Source organism: Ranitomeya imitator, chromosome 7, assembly GCF_032444005.1.
Source record: "Ranitomeya imitator isolate aRanImi1 chromosome 7, aRanImi1.pri, whole genome shotgun sequence".
Taxonomy (NCBI): domain Eukaryota; kingdom Metazoa; phylum Chordata; class Amphibia; order Anura; family Dendrobatidae; genus Ranitomeya; species Ranitomeya imitator.
Genome location: NC_091288.1, coordinates 144,172,057 through 144,195,136, shown reverse-complemented (window position 1 = coordinate 144,195,136; position 23,080 = coordinate 144,172,057). Strand labels below are relative to the sequence as shown.

Sequence of the window (23,080 nt, the reverse complement as noted above, 5' to 3'; positions counted from 1 at the left end):
ACTGGCTATGTAGATGAGCAATGCAACCAAGATTCTTAGAAATGTAGCTGACATATTCACGCCCATCTATCTATCATCTAGGAAATAACGGATAAATACATCCATACTTTGCTTACAAGATTACACAGTGCAACCTGTACAAAGTCTTGCACCCTTTGATGCGTTTTTGCAGAGTTTTTTCCGAGCGGAAGTGAGCCAAAAACGCTATGGAATCCTTATGCTAGCTAATGCAATGACATTCCTGAAGTGTTGTGCATATGAACAGTAATTTTCCTTGAGTATCTGCAGTGCGTTTTTTTCTGCAGCATGTTAATTCTTTGCGTGGATTTTTAGCTTCTTCCACACATTGACTTCAATTGAGTCAGTCAAATCCATAGCAAAAACAAAGGTATAAAAATGTTTGCTGAGTTTTTGTTTGTGTTTTTACCAGCTTCCCATGGTGTTTCCCACGCTGTGAACTTTCTCAAGCAGCAGTAGTTCCGTAAGGGAGATCACCGAAGCTGATCAGCTGATGAACTCCAGTGAACTCTCTCACGGCAGCTCAGTAATTCACTGCGGGATCGAGTACCTCATGTCAGTGTATCGCCAGCTGTGTTTGGCTACGTTCACATTTGCGTTTTTGGGCGCAGCGTCGGCGACGCAACCAACAACGCATGTACACAATGCGTTTTGCAACGCATGCGTTGTCATAAGATCCTACAGATCAGGAATTTCGGCGCAGGGAAAACGCTACAAGTAGCGTCCTCTGCGCCCTGTCTTGTGCGTCTATATGACGCATGCGTCGTAAAACACAGTACAACGCATACCAGCGCATGTGCATACGCCCCCCATGTTAAAGATAGGGGCACATGACGCATGCGTCGCCGACGCTGCGCCCAACAACACAAATGTGAAGGTAGCCTTTGAGAGCAGTCACGTCAGTGACTGCTCTCAAAGTCATTAGGATTGTCGTGGGACAATATGGATTATCTTCTCTGCGGACAGGTGAGGAATATTGTGATTTTTTTAATTTTATTTTTGTTACAGGAGACATTGACTTCAGTGAATTAGGAATTCGGTGAGTATGGTGTAATTTAGATTCAATAAAGGAGTCTGTCATTTTTTCAAATAAATGTCTTTATTTAGCTCAAAAAAGCTTTCATTACTGTACAAAATCACATGTCTAGGAGACATGGGCATCGGGGATTGGGCGTTAAGGTGAGTATATGTTGTTTTTTTATTCTACATTTTTTCTAGGAGATTAGGGCATCAGGGATTTTGTGTTAGGTGAGTATAATATGCTTTTTATTTTTAGTTGAATATGTACGTAATAATTTTACATTATTTTATTTTTATTTTAAGTATGAGCATAGGTGACGGCTGACAAGAGACTACTTCTCCTATCAGCAGCTCCTGCCATCACTTATCAGTGACAGCAGACGTAGGCTGTTGGGAGGGGTAGTCTCATCAGCCCATGCTTGCTGACCTGTGGTAAGCGTTTTACCGCGGGTGACCGCTGCATGTCACAGTCACAGCTGATATCAGACAGCATGACCCCGCAGCGCTCTGACCAACAGTCTTACCGGCGGTAGCGTTACCACCAATAAGAACCACCGCGCTGGTGTTTCCCATCCTCACAGATGACAGGGTGGGAAACACCATAGGAAACTGGTAACAACGCAATCAAAAACTCATGAAATCCACAAACATTTTGATACCTGAGTTTTTGCTGCGGATTTGACTGACTCACCTGAAGTCAATGTGTGGAAAACGCTAAAAATAAGCACAAAGAATTGACATGCTGCAGAAAAAAAAATGCAGTGCAAATACTCAAAGGAAATTTACTGATCATGTGCACAACGCTTTAGGATTGTCATTGAATTAGCTGGCATAAGAATTTTGGCCCATTTCCGCATGGAAAAAACGCTGTGAAGATGAATCAAAACCACACTGTGTGCACATAGCCTTACAGTTCATGAACCAGTGCCCCCTGGGACCACTCCATCACCACATCCATTGTCCCCATCAATGTGGAATATAAATTCTAGCATACACATGTGATCTCTAGTCACCCACTTGCTCCATCTATAGGATTTTCTGACACAGAACACTAAGACTAGGACTCCTCAATCAAGGACACTTGGTCATCCATGAGTCACGGTAAAATCACGATGAGATTCGTCATGGATTTGCTTCAAATTTCTCCTTATGCACTTCAAGTGAAATCCTCTGGGAAAACTCACAAAGAATGGGCCTGCTTCAGATCTAAAATCCACACCATGTGTCCATTTCTGAGCACAAATATTTTCAGACTGCTTTGTACACATAAGCACAGCCACCATCTGTCAATCATGCAGTGAGGGATGGGGAGTACTATACATCGGACTCAAAAGCTCTGTTTCCAATGTATTTTTAATCATCCCTATTTGTCAAACAGCAGAATAATTTTTGTGTAATTTTCTCTAACAGGAGAGAGGACTTGTCCCTGTGTTATGCTGCCTACCATTGTCCATGATTTATGTAAGACCATCATCGCACACATTAGATGGTAGATAGGTGTCTTCCATGATCACAACTAGCTTTATCATGAGTAATATGTTGCAGCAAAACCATGAGGGTTAGGGATAAATCCTAGCTCTACGGGCTCTGATCAGGTGCACCTGGCTGGCTCTGCATATATCCAGGCTAGGTATTCACTTTAGTGAGTCAGCTGGGGAAGCTGACCAGAGTGGATTGTATTGGAGCAGGAGAGAGACAGGCCAGAATCCCTCTCTAGAAGAGACTGCACAGGCTGTGTGCACCAAACCGCAAGTATCACTTGTTGCTAAGGATGATAGCTGTTTTGTTTGACTGAACTGGGACTAGCTCAGCCATGTATGAGTAATGGGGTCTTTTTTGTTTAGTTAACGCCTGGACAAGGCTAGGGATTTATGGTTATGGTTTTGTTTTGGTACAACACAAACAGTGGAAATAAACATCATATTGTTTTGACCCAAGAATCCAGTGACTGTGTGATCTGTACCGAATGCCTAACTGAAAGTGTGAATCCCTGCAGTGTATACATGCAATTTTATGCACGCTCACAAATGTTCACATTATATAACACTGCAATATACTGCAGAAACAAAGTATGATTATTAGGACAAGACAAGACTCCATCCTGCTAAACACCTAACTAAAAGCATCAAATTCTACAGTGGAGTATAATAAATAAATCCACAGTGCAGCGCAAAATATGTTGAAAATGGTGTCAAACACATCCCAAAAGGCAGCAGGGAACATGAGATACTTCTCTGGTGGCATCATCCAAAGCAACATGAAATAATGCCCCCAATGGAGTTACTACCATGATACTCCCCAGCAGCTACAGGAAAAGGGAACAAGCCATAGGGATTGATCAGCAGCTGGATTTCTCTATTCACACATCTTGCAGGACAGAAATCATGGCCACCCCAGGCAATGAGCCACTGAAAGCAGAGGGTTTGACTTTCATCTAAGGCCTCTCTCAGACATCCATTTTTCAAGCACGTGTTTTGTGTTTACACGTTAAAATAGTATAATCTAGGGAGCTATTCATATATCTGTGTTTTTGTGGACCTTGTATCCGGAAAAAAAAATCACGGAGACATATCTGTCATTAAACCAAGTCATGGACCCAAATTACCCACAGCAGTCTATGGCTCAGAGAATATCATGGACATCACATGGACGGCAGCAGTGGACAATCTGTGTGCTGTCCGTGGCTAGCACTCTAATGGATAAGGCCAGGTTCACATTACGTTAGCAGCAGCCCGTTCAGAACATACGCTAACGGGCTGCTGTAACGCAAGTGCCGGCGTTTACATCGCGCTAGCGCAGATAGAGCATCTGCTAGCTCTATCTGTGCTAGCAGTGACGGACCCGGAAACGCTGCAGCCCGCGTCTTCGGGTCCGTCACTCAATGACGGCACATCCCTAGCGCACGCCCATTGTGGACGTGCGCTAGCGATGCGTCCGACATTGCTTTCAATGGCGGCGTTAACGAACTACGTTACACCACGTTATGCCGCGGTGTAACATAGTCCGTTTAACGGACCACCATAACGCAATGTGAACCTGGCCTGAGGGAAGATTTCTCATTTATTTATTTTTTCTTATAAGTGAAAATCACAGATAAAAAACTGATGGTAGAAACGGCCACAGGCATCAAACATAGATGAAAATCTGATACAAAGCAAATGGTTCTCATTTTACCCATGAGGAAAATCATGGACATCTAAATGAGGCCCAATGTGTATGGGGGGCATAACTTTTTTTTACAGAATAGCTGTTTCATTTTGCACTGGTAGGGTCTAGAAGCTGGAAATAACCAGTTGCCTCCATGTTCAGGGCTGGGTTGTAGGCACCCTCCCCTTGCTCACAACTTTAATTCAAACTTACGTTCCATAAAATATGGACCCGATTCAATTCTCCAGACAATCTGCCCCTTTTGAGTTCCAGTTACACCTCTATTCTTGGAGTCCCAAAAATTTGCAGGACAACTTTCATCTGAAAATAAATGTAAATATTGTCAATATTAAAACATATTAAAACATAAATCAAAACAATAACTGTAATAATTATTAAGCTGTCACTCAGATATACTAAAGAGAATCTATCACCATGTTTTTTTTCTAAGTAATGCTACTTTCACACTTCCGTCTTTTGTGTCACGTCGCAATCCGTCGATTTTTGAAAAAGCAGGATCCTGCATTTTCCCATAGACTTGTAATAGCGACGGATTGTGATGGATGGCCATCCGTTTCATCCGTTGTGCACTGGATCTGTCGGAAAATAGCTGTCTGTCGTAGAGAGAAAACGTTCAGAGGAACGTTTTTTCTGCACGTTGGAAAATTGGTCAGCGACGGGTCCTGCGCTGTCCGTCGTCGGCTATAATGGAAGCCTATGGACGCAGGATCTGTCGCTGACCGTCAAACACAGGAATCTCTCTCATATCCTGGAAAATTCTCCATTCAAATTGTGGCAACAACACAAACGAAGCATCCGTCATTCCACTGGATGCGTCACACACATTTTTCACTATTTTCCTGACAACCGTCGATACGTCATTTTACTGCACAACGACGCACAGCAGAAGACGGAAGTGTGAAAGAGACCTAACCTTAAAGCAGCGGGAGCAGAGATTGTTTCAATACAATCAGTGTTTTATCAGCAGATTATCACTAGAGGACAACTGGCCTCATGCATCCTAGTCCAACCATGCCCCGACACTGGTTTACACCTCCCTGTCACCATACAATGTACACAGCAAGCTGCGGGGTTATACTGAGCTCTGATCTAGATCTGTGGCGGAAAACTGGGACTTTATCACAACGGTTGCACACAGTAAACTAAGTGACACATGGCTGGAATCATGGTCTCTTCCCCTTGGGTGAGGAACGTAGAATGACGGAGGAGAAAAGCAGATCTTGTCAGGACCAGAGATTACATTTGGGGCGGTATTGGGAGATTAATTAGATGTACGGCGGAAACAGATTAAGGATAGTAAATAAGTAACTTTAGTCATTTAAACTAGACCCAGAAAGGGGATTAGTGGAGGTGAAGTAGTAGCAAGGGAAGTGGTGGATTCATTGCGCTGCGGAGATGGAGGGGTGCGAGAGTGCTAGTCAGGAAGGAGGCAATACAGGAGATTAGATGCAGACATCCATTCTGATCTTCATGTTACAAAATGCTTATGTGCAAAGTTCAGAACGTACACTATAAAAGTGACACAAAGAATACCAGAGATGTTTTTTTCAGAAAGTGCAATAAATAGATGATTAATCAAAATGGGCAAATTTGCTAATTGAGAAACAAGGCAATATTTGTTCATGCTGACAACAATCAAGTGAAAAGTAATTTGTGACTGACAGGTCATCATTTTTTCCACATTTAGGCATAAAGTATTAGTTAACTGTACTAAGTATAGCTAATAGTTTGATCACAGGAGGTTGCACTTAGGGTATGTGCACACGTTGAGCAAAAAAGTGCAAATTTGCCAGATGTGAGTGAAGTCAATGGTGAAAAACACAGGGCAAAACCGCACAGAGCATTGACCCGCTGCTGATTATTTTCTGCACCAAATCTGCAAGACAAAAATACTCAAAGTGTGAATGATACGTCAGGTTTCTCATTCACTTTGCTGGCATCAGGATTGCTTCAGGCCTTGTTGCTGTCTAAAGGCCTCCTTCTCATACTTCTCCGCCAGCCATATCACTACATCCTCCCCCGTTGTCACTTGTAAGCTGGTTTAATCACAATGCCCTCAAGCATCCGAAGTTGTTCTGCAGCCTGATTAGAACCTACGTCCGCAGGATGAGACCTTAAGGTACCTTCACACATAGCGATTTCGTTAACGATATCGTTGCAACGTCACGCTTTTTGTGACGTAGCAACGATCTCACTAACGATCTCGTTATTTGACAGCGACCAACGATCAGGCCCCTGCTGGGAGATCGTTGGTCGTTGGGGAATGATCAGGACCTTTTTTTGGTCGCTGATCACCCGCTGTCATCGCTAGATCGGCGTGTGTGACACTGATCCAGCGATGTGTTCACTTGTAACCAGGGTAAATATCGGGTTACTAAGCGCAGGGCCGCGCTTAGTAACCCGTCACCGCTGTGCTCTGCTTTACGGCCGGCGCTGACACAGTCAGTGCGGGAAGCTGACGGCAGGGGACGTGACAGACATCGGAATGTGAGTATGTAGTGTTTTTTTTTTTTACTTTTACAATGGTAACCAGGGTAAATATCGGGTTACTAAGCGCGGCCCTGCACTTAGTAACCCGATGTTTACCCTGGTTACCCGGGGACTTCGGCATCGTTGAAGACAGTTTTAACGATGCCGAAGTCTTTCCTCTGATCGTTGGTCGCTGGAGAGAGCTGTCTGTGTGACATCTCCCCAGCGACCACACAACGACTTACCAACGATCACGGCCAGGTCGTATCGCTGGTCGTGATCGTTGGTAAGTCATTTAGTGTAACGGTACCTTTACCCTCCTAAGTCAGGGGCACTACGGACCTCCTGAGGCATCTTCATGCACCTGCAATCTGGTTTACATAGGACTCGCATCACAGGAACTGTGTGCGAGAACACGTGAGGGACATCCTAGCCACCTGTGAAGTGAATGATGTGGGCACCTAAAGACAATCCAGAAGCATTTCAGAGATGTGCACAATTGCAATCCTAAAGAATTAAGGATATGTGGCATTGACAGGATCCGTACTGGGATTAGAGGGGGAGATAGTAAGCGTCTACTAGCCTAAAGGGAATGTAGACAGATCACAATTCTGGGAACTATGGTACCAGATGGCCTTAATGCCAACTCCGTTTTGTCTCATTTTTATAGCTTTAGTTCTCTGGATTTGTTTTTTTTTTATTTGTATGTCATTTATTTGTGCTTTAATTTTTCATTTTTCTTTCATTATTTAGAGTTGTATATTTGTTATTGACTTTTGACTGACTCCCCGCCACTGATGTTGGATCTCAGGGTCTTAAGACGAACTATCCTATTACCAACATACGGACATGCACTCTTGCCGAGAAGAAGTCTAAGATCTATTATCTTCTCTATGTCATAGAAAATCCTGTGATAGAGATGTATGCTACACTGATTGTGCAGGGGACTAGATGTGGAATACATATGAGATGGATGGTCCGTAACACCATTTGGTTCTACATGTTGCTATTAATAGATAATATGGTATTATTACTATTGGTTATTTATACTTCATTCACTGTTTAGATTTTCCACTATATTTATGCCATTTCACTTTCTTATCCAGTGTATTATTGTAACACTTAGTCCATATTGGCTCATATTTGTGTAATATTTTGTTATTTTTTTATTCATTTAGCCTGGATGCGCTGATGGCTATATTTGATCTGTATAGGGGCTATGTGCCCTATTACTGGTTCTTACACTTGTTCACTTCATTTTAACTTGTCACTTTCTTCGTTTTCTTCTGACCTTGATTGGTTCATTGTCTGATCCAATATGCTACATATTGTAAAGCAATATACATAGGACTGACATCTATTTGCGCCTGAACTTGATCCTGTGATGCCCCCCTTTATTGGACATGTGCGCATGGCCGTGATGTTTGCGGTCCGGGGCATCACCTTTGGCTCCCGAGATGTGACGAGTGCGGGTCACAGCTGCTATTGAGTTGGCTCCCTGACTCTTTGCATCGCATGGGAAGCCGGGGGCTTATGCTACTTCCGGCGCTCGCTTCGTGTGCGTATGCGCTGCAACTTATATTCTAATCAACGACAGCTTATGGGTGCCTATATAAGAGAGTATAGACACCCATATTGTTACCACCCCCAGAGGAAGCTCACGCGAAACGTACGTCGGGGCTGGTAGTCTGGAGTTACACAGGGATTTACATGGGTAAAACTTTCCTGAACCAGTCACTTTATGGCAGCACAGTGGCTTAGTGGTTAGCACAGCAGCCTTGCAGCGCTGGAGTCCTGGGTTCAAATCCCACCAAGGACAACATCTGCAAAGAGTTTATTTGTTCTCTCTCCATGTTTGCGTGGGTTTAATCTGGGTTCTCCGGTTTCCTCCCACATTCCTAAGACATACTGATAGGGAATTTAGATTGTGAGCCCCATTGGGGACAGCGATGATTATGTCTGTAAAGCGCTGCGGAATATGTTAGCGCCATATAAAAATAAAGATTATTATTATTTTCGACATCTTAAAGGCATACAATTTTATTAACCTAAACAGATTTTTTCAGGAACACTATTCCCCTGATCCTTACACTGTGTTGTTATGTGTTGACCCCAGACTTGCTTTACCTGAGTCTTTCATAATCTATTACTATTTATTCTGACTGATTTTTTTTAAATGCTGTTGTATGATGTAATAATAAGATGTTTGCATTTACTATAGACAGACTGCTTTGACTCCATGCCTCTCTGTATTTCAGTGTATAAATAGGAGTGTTCCGGCGTTTCATGACACCTCTACATGTGGCCCTCATTTACAATTATTAGTGATGATTATTGCTCTGACATACAGTATCTTCTTCTATGTAGAAACAGGAAGTCTCTTGTTCCTGCATTTATCATTCCCCTCTTCAACCCCTGACCCAGCTGCTCCCTCCTCCCCTGTGCCAGGGACTTTTGCAGTGATGACTCATGCAGAAAAAACTGACCTCCTGTTTCTATATAGAGCTTAGAAGGATTCAGCTTGTTAGTTGGGTAGAAGGACAAAACGAACAATTGGACGTACACAGTGCTATATAATATGATGACTGCAATATACTAAGATAAACATTTTGATGGGAGAAGCAGTCCTTCTTTAAGTTTCCTGCCAATGTAACAATATAAGGGCCTCTTTTTTGTGTGGATACTTTGTATTTTTCAAACACATTATTTTGGGGGTACAAAATATATTGAAAAATGTTACTCTTTTTAGTTGTGGGGTGGGTGATTAAAAATAAGACATTATTCCACAATCCTTTATATTTTATAGTGCATTCATTAATTAATATACAGTCATGAAAAAAGCACTTTGAGGCTTTTTGGGTTTCCAAACAATAATAAAAAGTAAATACAATAAATACAGCTCTGGCAAAAATTAACAGACCACTGCAAAATGTTTAGTTTGCCTGATTTTTCTCTTTATAGGCATATTTTTTAGTAACATGTAAATTGTTCTTTTATTCTTTAAACTTCTGACAACATGTCTCTGAATTTCCAAGCAATAAATTTTGAATTTTTTTCTGACAAAAAAAATGGTAAAAAAAAAAAAAATAATAATCAGTGCTTTCAGACCTCAAATAATGCAAAGAAAACAATTCCATAATCATTTAGAAACAACAATACTAATGTTTTAACTCAGGAAGAGTTCAGAAATCAATATTTTGTGGAATAACCATGATTTTTAATCACAGCTTTCATGCGTCTTGGCATGCTTTCCACCAGTCTTTCACACTGCTTCTGGCACAAAAATATAAGCAGTTCTTTGTTTGATGGCTTGTGACTATCCATCATCCTCTTGATTACATTCCAGAGGTTTTCAATGGGGTTCAGGTCTGGAGATTGGGCTGCCCATGACAGGGTTTTCATGTTGTGGTCTCTTAATTTTTGCAGGAGCTGTATACACTGCTCAAAAAAATAAAGGCAACACTTAAAAAACACAATGTAACGCCAAGTCAATCACACTTCTGTGAAATCAACCTGTCCAGTTATGAAGCAACACTGATTGTGAGTCAATTTTTCCTGCTGTTGTGCAAATGGAACAGACAACAGGTAGAAATGATAGGCAATTAGCAAGACAACTGCTATAAAGGAGTGGTTCTGCAAGGGGTGATCAAAGACCATTTCTCTGTGCTCATCCTTTTTGACTGTTTTGGTCACTTTTGGTTTTTGTCATTGCTCTCACCACTAGAGGTACAGTAAAATGAGGCAGTGTCTACTGTTGCTTAGGTAGTACAGCACATCTTGAATAGCACATCAATGTGAGCTGTGGCAAGAAGGGTAGATATGTCTGTAAGCACAGTGTCCAGAGTATGGAGCAGATACTAGGAGACAGGCCAGTACACAAGGAGACATGGTGGGGGCCATAGGAGGGCAACAACCCAACAGCAGTGCCACTACCTCCTCCTTTGTGCGAGGAACAGGAGGAGCACTGCCAGAGCCCTGCAAAATGAAATCTCAGCAGGCCACTAACATTCATGTGTCTGCTCAAAACTGTAAGAAACAGACTCCAAGAGGGTGGTATGAGGGCCCAACGTCTACAAGTGAGTGTTGTGCTCCCAGCCCAACACCATACAGGGCAATTAGCATTTGCCAGAGAGCACAAAGGTTGGCAGATTCGACCCTGGCACCCTGTGCTCTTCATGGTTGAGAGCAGGTTCACACTGAGTAGATGTGACAGACGTAACAGAGTTTGGAAATGCTGTGGAGAATGTTCTGATGTCTGCAACATCCTCCAGCATGACCGGTTGGGCAGTGGGTCAGTAATGGTGTGGGGAGTCATTTCCTTGGAAGGCAAAACAACCCTCCATGTGAGAGCCAAATGTACCTTGACTGCTACTAGGTACCGGGATGAGATTCCCAGACCCATTGTGAGACCATATGCAGGTGCAGTTGGCCCTAGGTTCCTTTTGATGCATGCCAATGCTAGACCTCAAGTAACTAAAGTGTGTCAGCATTTCCTGTATCATAAAGGCATTGTTGATATTGCCTGGCCTGCCCGTTCCCCAGACCTGAATCCAATCAAGCACATCTGGGACATCCTCTCTCGTTTCATCCACCAACGTCACGTTGCACCACAGACATTCCAGGAGTTAACTGATGACATCCGCTGCCTCATCAGGAGCATGCCCAGGCGTTGTAGGGAGGTGACACAGACACGTGGAGGCCACGCACACTACTGAGCATCATGTTCTTGTCTTCCATTTCCACTGAAGTTGGATCAGCCTGTAATTTGATTTTCCACTTTGATTTTGAGCATCATTCCAAATTCAGACCTCCATGGGATATTAATTTTGATTTATATTGATAATTTTTATTTTTTAATTTTCTCAATGCATTCCACTATGTAATGACTAAAAATCTGCAACTCGAACATTTCATTTAGTGATATCTAGGATGTGGCATTTTATTGTTCCCTTTATTTATTTGAGCAGTATATTTTAATGATGTTCACTGCACAATGGAAATTTGTGATCGCGTTTTTTGTGTAAAGGATCATTACTTTTAAGGTTTTAAATAGCAACAATGAAAACTAATCCATAGGAAATTAGTCTAAATGTCTAACACAAGTATCTAGTGCTCTCACTACGCTTTGTAAGGCTGTATCATTTAGAAGCAGATTCAAAATAAAATGTGTGTTTACAAGCAAAGCCTTTAGGAACCACATCCTGTTTTACTGATGATATACTGATTCCAAGTCGTGAGAAGATCTTGACAGAGTTACGGAAATGCCTGCAATTAGCGCCAATGTTTGCTCTCACATCCTAATATGTTTTGTGGCAAAAGTTCACTTATCTAGTTGCCATCTATGTTATACATGCACTGTATGTAATGATAACCAATAGTCCGTAGTTACTAGATTTGGCAGCATTTTAGGGCACACCGATCAGATGCTTAATCCATTTCATTAATTTGAATGGCATCTCTGTTTTCAGCTCTAAGCTCCAAATCAGTAATGCAGAAATACCAGTTAGCATCTTGCTTCTTCTATAAAACATGAAAGTGCAACTGTATAATTTGGGAAAATCTTAAAAGAACTTGCTTCCAGCTTTTCTAAGATATTAAATCTCTGCTGCAAATTATTACATTGCGAAATAAAAAAAGAACGATGTGACTGCTACAGCTCAAATGTAATTTCATATTATATCTTTATTGCTTCTTTTTTTCAGACACATAACTGCCAATAACCTGTTTACCCACACACAGACCAGATCCTCTCAGACAAGTGTCAATATGGCACAAGACAGTCCCTTTATATACCCTGATTATCGGCAATGCATCGTTCTGTGTACGCATTAGATATGCTGCCAATCCTTCTATATTATTTCAAAACACTCTTTTTCAGTGATTACTTTGTATCTCCGTTTATACTGCACCCACACACACAAATGATATACCATTTGAAAGGTAAACTTGCTCCCTTCAGCAAGAAAACAGCCAAACAAACCACACATATCTACAATGTGATCACAAAATACACTTTAAACATTAATTTTCATAAACCTGCAATAAGGAAAAATGACCTGCAGGTGGCTCCACACTACCCCAAAGCATACTACCACAAAGCTGAAATAAATCCTAACATTGGCTTGGGGGCTTTCCAGCTTGCTGAACTCCTTGCTCAGCCGATTTCAGGCAGGTACATATAAAATATTTGATACATATGTGGAAGTAGAATACAAGTAAAACTTTACCTGTTTAAGACTTCAGCTCTAAAACAGGTTCTGAACCATCAGACTTTCCATATTATTGGACAGTCATTCAAAAGTCTATCTTCTAAGGTTGCAGCTTACTGTTAACCTGGAGTCACCTCTGGTTCCAAGCAAAAAAACTGCAGGTTTGACATAACTCAGACTGTAAATACTTTCCCGATGGGAGAGATTGGTGGAAACAACCTTGCAAAAATTGAAGAAGAAAAAATCCAACCGTAGGGGAAAAAAAAAAGTAAAATAATCTTCAGATATTACTTTTTTTTAACCCCTTCATGACCCAGCCTATTTTGACCTTAATGACCTGGCCGTTTTTTGCAATTCTGACCAGTGTCCCTTTATGAGGTAATAACTCAGGAACACTTCAACGGATCCTCGCGGTTCTGAGACTGTTTTTTCGTGACATACTGGGCTTCATGTTAGTGGTAAATTTAGGTCGATAATTTTTGCGTTTATTTGTGAAAAAAAAGTGGAAATTTGGCGAAAATTTTGAAAATTTTGCAATTTTCAAATTTTGAATTTTTATTCTGTTAAACCAGAGAGTTATGTGACACAAAATAGTTCATAAATAACATTACCCACATGTCTACTTTACATCAGCACAATTTTGGAAACAACATTTTTTTGCTAGGAAGATATAAGGGTTAAAATTTGACCAGCGATTTCTCATTTTTACAACGAAATTTACAAAACCATTTTTTTTTAGACACCACCTCACATTTGAAGTCAGTTTGAGGGCTCTATATGGCTGAAAATACCCAAAAGTGACACCATTCTAAAAACTGCACCCCTCAAGGTACTCAAAACCACATTCAAAAAGTTTATTAACCCTTCAGGTACTTCACAGCAGCAGAAGCAACATGGAAGGAAAAAATGAACATTTAACTTTTTAGTCACAAAAAATGATCTTTTAGCAACAATTTTTATTATTTTCCCAAGGGTGAAAACAGAAACTGGACCCCAAAAGTTATTGTATAATTTGTCCTAAGTACGCCGATACCCCGTATGTGGGGGGGGAACCACTGTTTGGGCGAACGACAGGGCTCTGAAGGGAAGGAGCGCCATTTGAATTTTTCAATGAAAAATTGGCTCCAATCTTTAGTGGACACCATGTCGCGTTTGGAGAGCCCCTGTGAGCCTAAACATTGGAGCTCCCCCACAAGTGACCCCATTTTGGAAACTAGACCCCCAAGGAGCTTATCTAGATGCATAGTGAGCACTTTGAACCCCCAGGTGCTTCACAAATTGATCCGTAAAAATGAAAAAGTACTTTTTTTTCACAAAAAATTTCTTTTAGCCACAATTTGTTCATTTCTACATGGGCAGAAGGATAAAATGGATCCTAAAATTTATTGGGCAATTTCTCCTGAGTACACTGATACTTCAACATGTGGGGGCAAACCACTGTTTGGGCACACGGCAGGGCTCGGAAGGGAAGGAGCGCCATTTGACTTTTTGAATGAAAAATTAGCTCCAATCGTTAGCCGACACCATGCCGCGTTTGGAGAGCTCCTGTGTGCCTAAACATTGGAGCACACGTGACCCCATTTTGGAAACTAGACCTCCCATGAAACTAATTTATGTGTGGTGACCACTTTAAACTCCCAAGTGCTTCACAGAAGTTTATAACGCAGAGCCGGGAAAATAAAAAATCATTTTTCTTTCCTCAAAAATTATGTTTTAGCAAGCATTTTTTTATTTTCACAAGGGTAACAGGAGAAATTGGTCCCCAATAGTTGCTGCCCAGTTTGTCCTGAGTATGCTGGTACCCCATATGTGGGGGTAAACCACTGTTTGGGCACACGTCGGCGCTCAGAAGGGAAGTAGTGACGTTTTGAAATGCAGACTTTGATTTAATGGTCTGCGGGCGTTATGTTGCGTTTGCAGAGCCCCTGATGTGACTAAACAGTAGAAACCCCCCACAAGTGACCCAATTTTGGAAACTAGACCCCCCCAAGGAACTTATCTAGATGTGTGGTGAGCACTTTGAACCCCCAAGTGCTTCACAGATGTTTACAACGCAGAGCCGTGAAAATAAAAAATCATTTTTCTTTCCTCAAAAATTATGTTTTAGTAAGTAATTTTTTATTCTCGCAAGAGTAACAGGAGAAATTGGACCGCAATAGTTGTTGCCCAGTTTGTCCAGAGTATGCTGGAACCCCATATGTGGGGGTAAACCACTGTTTGGGCGCACGTCAGGGCTCGGAAGGGAGGGAGCACCATTTGACTTTTTGAACGCAAGATTGGCTGGAATCAATGGTGGCACCATGTTGCGTTTGGAGACCCCTGATGTGCCTAAACAGTGGACCCTCAATTCTAACTCCAACACTAACCCCAACATACCCCTAACCCTAATCCCAACTGTAGCCATAACCCTAATCACAACCCTAACCCCAACACACCCCTAACCACAACCCTAACCCCAACACACCCGTAACCCTAATCCCAACCCTAACCACAACCCTAACCCCAACACACCCCTAACCCTAACCATAACCCTAACCACAAGCCTAATCTTAACCCTATTTCCAACCCTAACCCTAAGGCTATGTGCCCACATTGCGGATTCGTGTGAGATTTTTCCGCACCATTTTTGAAAAATCCGCAGGTAAAAGGCACTGCGTTTTACCTGCGGATTTACAGCGGATTTCCAGTGTTTTTTGTGCGGATTTCACCTGTGGATTTCTATTGAGGAACAGGTGTAAAACGCTGCGGAATCCGCACAAAGAATGGACATGCTGCAGGAAAATACAACGCAGCGTTTCCGCGTGGTATTTTCCGCACCATGGGCACAGCGGATTTTGTTTTCCATAGGTTTACATGGTACTGTAAACCTGATGGAAAACTGCTACGAATCCGCAGCGGCCAATCCGCTGCGGATCGGCGGCCAATCCGCAGTGGATCTGCAGCTAAATCCGCACCGTGTGCACATAGCCTAATTCTAACCCTTTCCCTAGTTCTAACCCTAACCCTAGCCCTAACCCTAGTTCTAACCCTAACCCTAGTTCTAACCCTAACCCTAGTGGAAAAAATATATATATTTTCTTTATTTTATTATTGTCCCTACCTATGGGGGTGATTAAGGGTGGGGGTTCATTTACAATTTTTTTTTATTTTGATCACTGTGATAGGTTTCATCACAGTGATCAAAATGTACCTGTAACGAAACTGCCGGCCGGCAGATTCGGCAGACGCACTACGCATGCGCCCACCATTTTGGAAGATGGCGGCGCCCATGGAGAAGACGGACGGACACTGGGAGGCTCGGTAAGTATGAGGGGGGGAGATCGGAGCATGGGGGGATCGGAGCACGGGGGGTGGGATCGGGGCACGGGGGGAGCGGACAGGAGGACGGGGGAGCAGACAGGACGAAGGAGGGGAGAAGAGCACAGGACGGAGGACTGGGGAGGAGATCGGTGGCGGTGGGCAGATCAGGGTTTCCAGCCATTGCCGATGATATTGCAGCATCGGCCATGGCTGGATTATAATATTTCACCAGTTTTCATATGTGAAATATTTCAAATCGCTCTGATTGGCTGTTGAAAGTGAAACAGCCAATCAGAGCGATCGTAGCCACTGGGGGTGAAGCCACCCTTCCTGGGCTGAAGTAGCACTCCCCCTGTCCCTGCAGATCGGGTGAAATTGGAGTTAACCCTTTCACCTGATCTGCAGGAACGCGATCCCTCCATGACGCCACATAGGCGTCACAGGTTGGATTGGCACCGACTTTCATGACGCTTACGTGGCTTCAAAGGTTGGGAAGGGGTTAAAGGGATATTCCCAATTATTATACAATGGTGTAAATACGCTCAGTTATGGGGTCAATTCTCCTTCATCATTTTTACTGTCAAAGTGGCACTGTTGTACAGGGAGTTGCTCCATCCACATACATAGGGCTGTGCTGCTCTTCCCTACACTGCCGATAGATGGCAGTGCTGCTGTGGAGGGGAAAAAATGCTGCTGCCCCGTTCTTTTGCAAGGTCCTGACAATTAGACCCCTTCTGATCAGTAAGTAAAATACCATTATGTTTAATGTTGGGGGATCTCTTTTAGGCTGGAGTCACACACAACGTATAAAAAAAAAAAAAAATCAGTCCATTTTACACTGACGAGAATCGCAGAAATGTTCCCTGAACAGTGATCCGTATGTCATCCGTGTGCAGTGCGAGGATGCGATTTTCTCGCATGTAAGCATCTGTGTGATATCCGTATGGCGAGATTTTCTTGCCGGCTTGCAAAATGGACATATAATGGATGCAAGGGCTCAAATATTCACGAAAACATATATAAAACACACATATTTATATATATATATATATAAGTCCAAAAAGTCGGAGTCAGCACACCGTTGCAAATAAGTCTCAAAAAGTGTTCAGGTTTTAATAGCCCATCATGGCGACGTTTCAGCTCATGGAGAGCCTTTCTCAAGCCTCTGACTTTTTGGACTCTTATTATAAGGTTTGGTACATGCCTGAGAGGCTTTGCACTCTGAATTTGTTTTTCTATGCTGCTCTCACTTTTTGCAAATATATATATATATATATATATATATATATATATATATATATATATATATATATATATACATACATATATATATATATATATATATATATATATATATATATATATATATATGTGTGTGTGTGTGTCAGTGACACACATACCTCTCTGTATTCATCATCTCATTAAGTACATTTACATTTCACCAGCTTAATTTTCCTGAAATTGCCTGCTCCCCCGACAACCAATGTGCGAAAATATTGCATGTGCCAACTAGCAGCTTCTTAATCATGTTCATGATCGTTCTGTGCACAGATTTGTCTGGTCGGGCTGAACACAACGGTCATTAGTCACAACCAGCAGATGATCGATCAGCCTCATCCATAAAACCCTGTCAGGTCACAGAACTCCATACAATCTACTAAAAAAAGACACTCCAGAAATCATGATATACTCCAATATCAATGATGACACAAGGCCATGACTGAGATTTCAAGTCAAAATAAATGTAGATTGCAGTGTTATTTTAGACATATTATAATTAGTATAATTAGAACTGTTCTACCAATATCATAACACTACAAAAGCTTGTTCTATAGTAGCAGTGGCCATAATAACTCTTATTTCTGAGCAGTTCTAGAAGGGACTGACAGACAAGGACAACGCGAGATACCATGCCACCTGGCTATCGGAAATCATCTTTATAGCCTATTTGGCAATATGTATGACAAAGTGTCGACATGGTCACTGCAGTAACTAGTCTATCCCGAAGGCTTAGGCCATGTTCACACGGTCAGTATTTGGTCAGTATTTTACCTCAGTATTTATAAGCCAAAACCAGAAGTGGGGCAATCTGAGGAAAAGTATAATAGAAACACTTCACCACTTCTGTATTTATGACCCACTCTTGGTTCTGGCTTACAAATACTGAGGTAAAAAACTTACCATATACTGAATGTGTGAATGTGGCCTTATTGCCAGGTACGGTTCTTGTCGCTTTACAACTTGCCCTGACTACTATGCCCCATCTGTAGTCTAGCAGACCATGTGGACTATTTTATAAAACGTCCTGTCTGGGTTCCGGTATTTTGATATCGAGAATGAGCTGAAAACTATGACTGAACCCTAAAAACATGCATGTGCCAAGAGTTTACATAATTATGCCCGTACCCCAAGGCCTGTCATTTCCAGCATCAAAGGGGTTTTCCAAGTTAGATTAAGAAATCTCCTGTGGAATGTGCTTTTTTATGCAACGTAAAGTGACCCACTTTGTGTGTTAGAAAACCGCAACTTGTCAGTTTTTCTGTCAGGTACGCTCAGCTTTATGTGCAGATTTATCCCATTAAATTGTATTAGGTGCGGAAAATATGCATGTAAAAAACTAATCCGCATATGACAGTATCAATAAAGAGTCGCCGAAGTCAAATACAAGGAAATATAAAAAAAATAAAGCAGATTTATTTAAAACATCACACACCGACAAGAGACAAAAACCACAGCGTCAAAAACGCAATGAAAAAAAAATGCAAATCACCTCATTTACATAATAGGTGCAAAAAATCTGCAACATGAAAAACAGCAAATAGTCATTGTGGGAATGTAGCATAATGGTAGAAGGCCGTTGTGCTGGTGATTAGATTTAGGGGTCACGTGAGGGATACAGAATGTTATTGCTGCAGATGACAGGCAGGGGACACTGGCGGAGAGGACCAGAGATGTGGTGCTGGAATGGAGTGGATTAATTATGTCAGTATACATTTTTCAGTAATTTCATCACTGTTCGGCTGCAGTCAGGCGGTTGTATGTTCTCTCATACGGGAGAATAAGGCCGATTATGCTAACGACACTCGGCTCAAACTGTCAGGGTATCAGCTGAGTGTGATCTCACTGTGATCTGACTGTGATCTGAGTGTCATCTCACTGTGATCTGAGTGTCATCTCACTGTGATCCGACTGTGATCTGAGTGTCATCTCACTGTGATCTGACTGATCTGAGTGTCATCTCACTGATCTGACTGTGATCTGAGTGTCATCTCACTGTGATGAGTGTCATCTCACTGTGATCTGAGTGTCATCTGACTGTGATCTGAGTGTCATCTCACTGTGATCTGACTGTGATCTGACTGATCCGAGTGTCATCTCACTGATCTGACTGTGATCTGAGTGTCATCTCACTGTGATGAGTGTCATCTCACTGTGATCTGAGTGTCATCTCACTGTGATCTGAGTGTCATCTCACTGTGATCTGAGTGTGATCTGAGTGTCATCTCACTGTGATCTGAGTGTGATCTGAGTGTCATCTCACTGTGATGAGTGTCATCTCACTGTGATCTGAGTGTCATCTCACTGATCCGACTGTGATCTGAGTGTCATCTCACTGTGATCTGACTGTGATCTGAGTGTCATCTCACTGTGATCTGACTGTGATCTGAGTGTCATCTCACTGTGATCTGAGTGTGATCTGAGTGTCATCTCACTGTGATGAGTGTCATCTCACTGTGATCTGAGTGTCATCTCACTGATCCGACTGTGATCTGAGTGTCATCTCACTGATCTGAGTGTCATCTCACTGATCTGACTGTGATCTGAGTGTCATCTCACTGTGATCTGACTGTGATCTGAGTGTCATCTGACTGATCTGAGTGTCATCTCACTGTGATCTGACAGATCTGAGTGTCATCTCATTGTGATCTGACTGTGATCTGAGTGTCATCTCACTGTGATCTGAGTGTCATCTCACTGTGATCTGAGTGTGATCTCACTGATCTGAGTGTCATCTCACTGTTATATGACTGTGATCTCAGTGTCATCTCACTGTGATCTGACTGTGATCTAAGTGTCAATAACCTATGTCTCTACGGAGAGAAAGAAAGAGAAAGTCGATTTTCAGGTTATCTGCACTTACCAAATATTTCCAGAAAAGTTTCTCTCTGTGTGTAACATTCCCACAAATGAATAGATATGACCTGCTAAAAGCATTACAGGTCCCTTAACATCCTGAGCGTTTAGTTTTTAGTATCAAAACGGTCTTCTTAAGTTTTCTCTGCTTTCCTCCATGGAATCCCATGGTCAGGCTAGTCTATGCCTCTGACCCACTCTCCTGCAGTATATACTATATAAACAGGTGGCTAGCCACTTCACAGTCGACTCTGCTCCTGGCTCTCCTGCTGGCTTGGGATCACAGAGGGCATGTTTGAAAAAGCCCTATAATAAGTATGTTATCAGCTGTATACACTACATAATGCTGATATCACCTAGTCTATGTCATTTCCTTAGATAAAGCATTCACGAACTCCAATTCATCCCAGCTCGCTGGTACAGGATGCAATAGCCCATCCTCTCAATGTTTCCTTCCTCTGCCATGGGAACATGCAGGCTATTTGTTATGTGACTCAATGTGGCAGTGACAAACTGCCCCATAGTAAACATTGTATACTTACATTTAGGATGATTATCCCCTTAGTGATGGAGCCAATTTGATATTTAAGGACCAGGCCAATTTTTACAATTCTGACCACTTTCATCTTATGAGGTTATAGCTCTGGAACGCCTCAACGTTTTTTCATGACATATTGTACTTCATTTTAGTGGTAAAATTTCTCCAATATTACTTGTGTTATGTATAAAAAAATGGTAATTTGGCAAAAATTTAGAAAATTTTGCAATTTTCAAACTTTTAATTTTTGTGCCCTTAAATCAGAGAGTCATATCACACAAAATAGTTAATAAATAACATTTCCCACATGCCTACTTTATATCAGCACAATTTTGGAAACATTTTTTTTTGTTAAGATGTTATAAGGGTTAAAAGTTGACCAGCAATTTCTAATTTTTCCAACAAAATCTACAAAATCATTTTTTTTAGTGACCAACTCACATTTGAAGTGAGGTTGGAGGGTCAATATAAAAGAAAATACCCCAAAGTGACACCATTTTTAAAAACTGCACCCCTCAAGGTGTACAAAACCACATTTAAGAAGTTTATTAACTCTTCAGGTACTTTACGAGAACTAAAGCAACGTGGAAGGAAAAAATTAACATTTTACAGTTTGTAACCAAACTTTTTTATTTTCACAAGGGTATCAGAAGAAATGGACCACAACATTTGTTGTGCAATTTCTCCTGAGTACGCCAATACCCAGTATGTGGGATAAAGCCACTGTTTAGGCGCATAGCAGGGCTCAGAAGGAAGGGAGCACCGTTTTACTTTTTGATTGCAAAATTGGCTGGAAACAATGGTGGGCACCGTGTTGCGTTTGGAGATCTCCTGATGTACCTAAACAGTGGAAACCCCCAATTCTAACTCAAACTCTAACACAGCCCTTATCCCAACTCTAACTATAACCCTTACCCTAACCCCAACACCACAACCTTAACCCCAACATCACAATCCCAACATTACAACCCTAACCCCAAAACAACCATAACCCCAAGCCTAGCCCCAACCTAACCCCAGCCCAACCCTAACCCTAGCCCAATCCAAAACCTAGCTCTAATCCCAACCCTAACTCTAGCCCACCCCTAACCCTAGCCCCAACTCTAATGCCAACCCTAATGGAAAAATGGAAATAAATACATTTTTTTAATTTTATTATTTTTACCTAACTAAGGAGGTGATAAAGGGTGGGGGGGGGGGGTGATTTTTTTTATTTTGATCACTGTGATAGGGTCTATCATAGTGATCTAAATGAACCAATAGGAGAAATTTCCTATTGTTGTCAGGTGCCGGTTGGCAGATCACGGTGGGCGCAATGTGCATGCGCCCGCCGTTTTCTTCCAGGAAGAAGACACCAAGGGCCGGAGCGGAGGGTGCAGTAGGTGTCGGAAGTACTGGGGGGGCCTCAGGGGACCCCATTTCTCTCTCCTCTGATGTGCTAGATCATATCAGAGGAGAGAGAAATAAATAAGCAATCTGACTTCTTTTTGTGGTTGCCGTTATTCTGTGAGTAAAAACTGACCCAAATCATGTTATCTGGGATCTCAGCTACCTCCAGTAGCCGAGACCCTAGAGATTTTCGAACGCTGGGGAGCGCCTTAACCTTATTTCTCAATGATGTTAAAAAGCTGAGCGGAGGAATAAGTATCCTTAACAGTCCCTGTTAAAAGGCATATCGTAGGTCATTAAGGGGTTAAATTACAGACACTGTTTGCTATTTCTGTGCATTTACAGAGGACTTTCCACCAGTTTAGCAGGTTAAGCTGGCCACATAAAATTATTATCTATTATCTTCAACATATATAAGTAACATTTTCAGATTAAGAACATATACAGCAGGGAAAATATGTATTTGATACACTGCCGATTTTGTAAGTTTTCCCACCTACAAAGAATGGAGGGGGCTGTAATTTTTATCGCAGGCACACTGAGACAGAATCTTTAAAAAAATAAAAATCTGGAAAATCACATTGTATGATTTTTACACAATTAAATTGCATTTTATTGCAAGAAATACATGTCTGCTACAATAGAAAAACATAACTTAATATTTTTTTGCAGAAACTTGTTTGCAATTACAGAGGTCAGACGTTTCCTGTAGTTCGTAACCAAGTTTGCACACACTACACATCAAGGATTTTGGCCCACTCCTCCACACAGATCATCTACAGATCTTTCAGGTTTCGGGGCTGTTGATGGCTGACACCGAGTTTCAGCTCCCTCC

The 23,080-nt window shown here is 41.8% G+C and overlaps 1 protein-coding gene across 2 annotated transcripts in view; it reads right to left on the bottom strand.

Annotated features, from left to right (window-relative positions):
* The window catches only part of HECW2 (HECT, C2 and WW domain containing E3 ubiquitin protein ligase 2), a 378,118-nt gene that overhangs the window by 153,046 nt on the left and 201,992 nt on the right, over positions 1–23,080 (bottom strand). For both annotated transcript variants that reach the window (XM_069733887.1, XM_069733888.1), the window contains one exon: positions 4,399–4,506. In XM_069733887.1, coding sequence (XP_069589988.1) covers positions 4,399–4,506 — 108 coding nt within the window. The remainder of the gene's footprint in view (positions 1–4,398; positions 4,507–23,080) is intronic.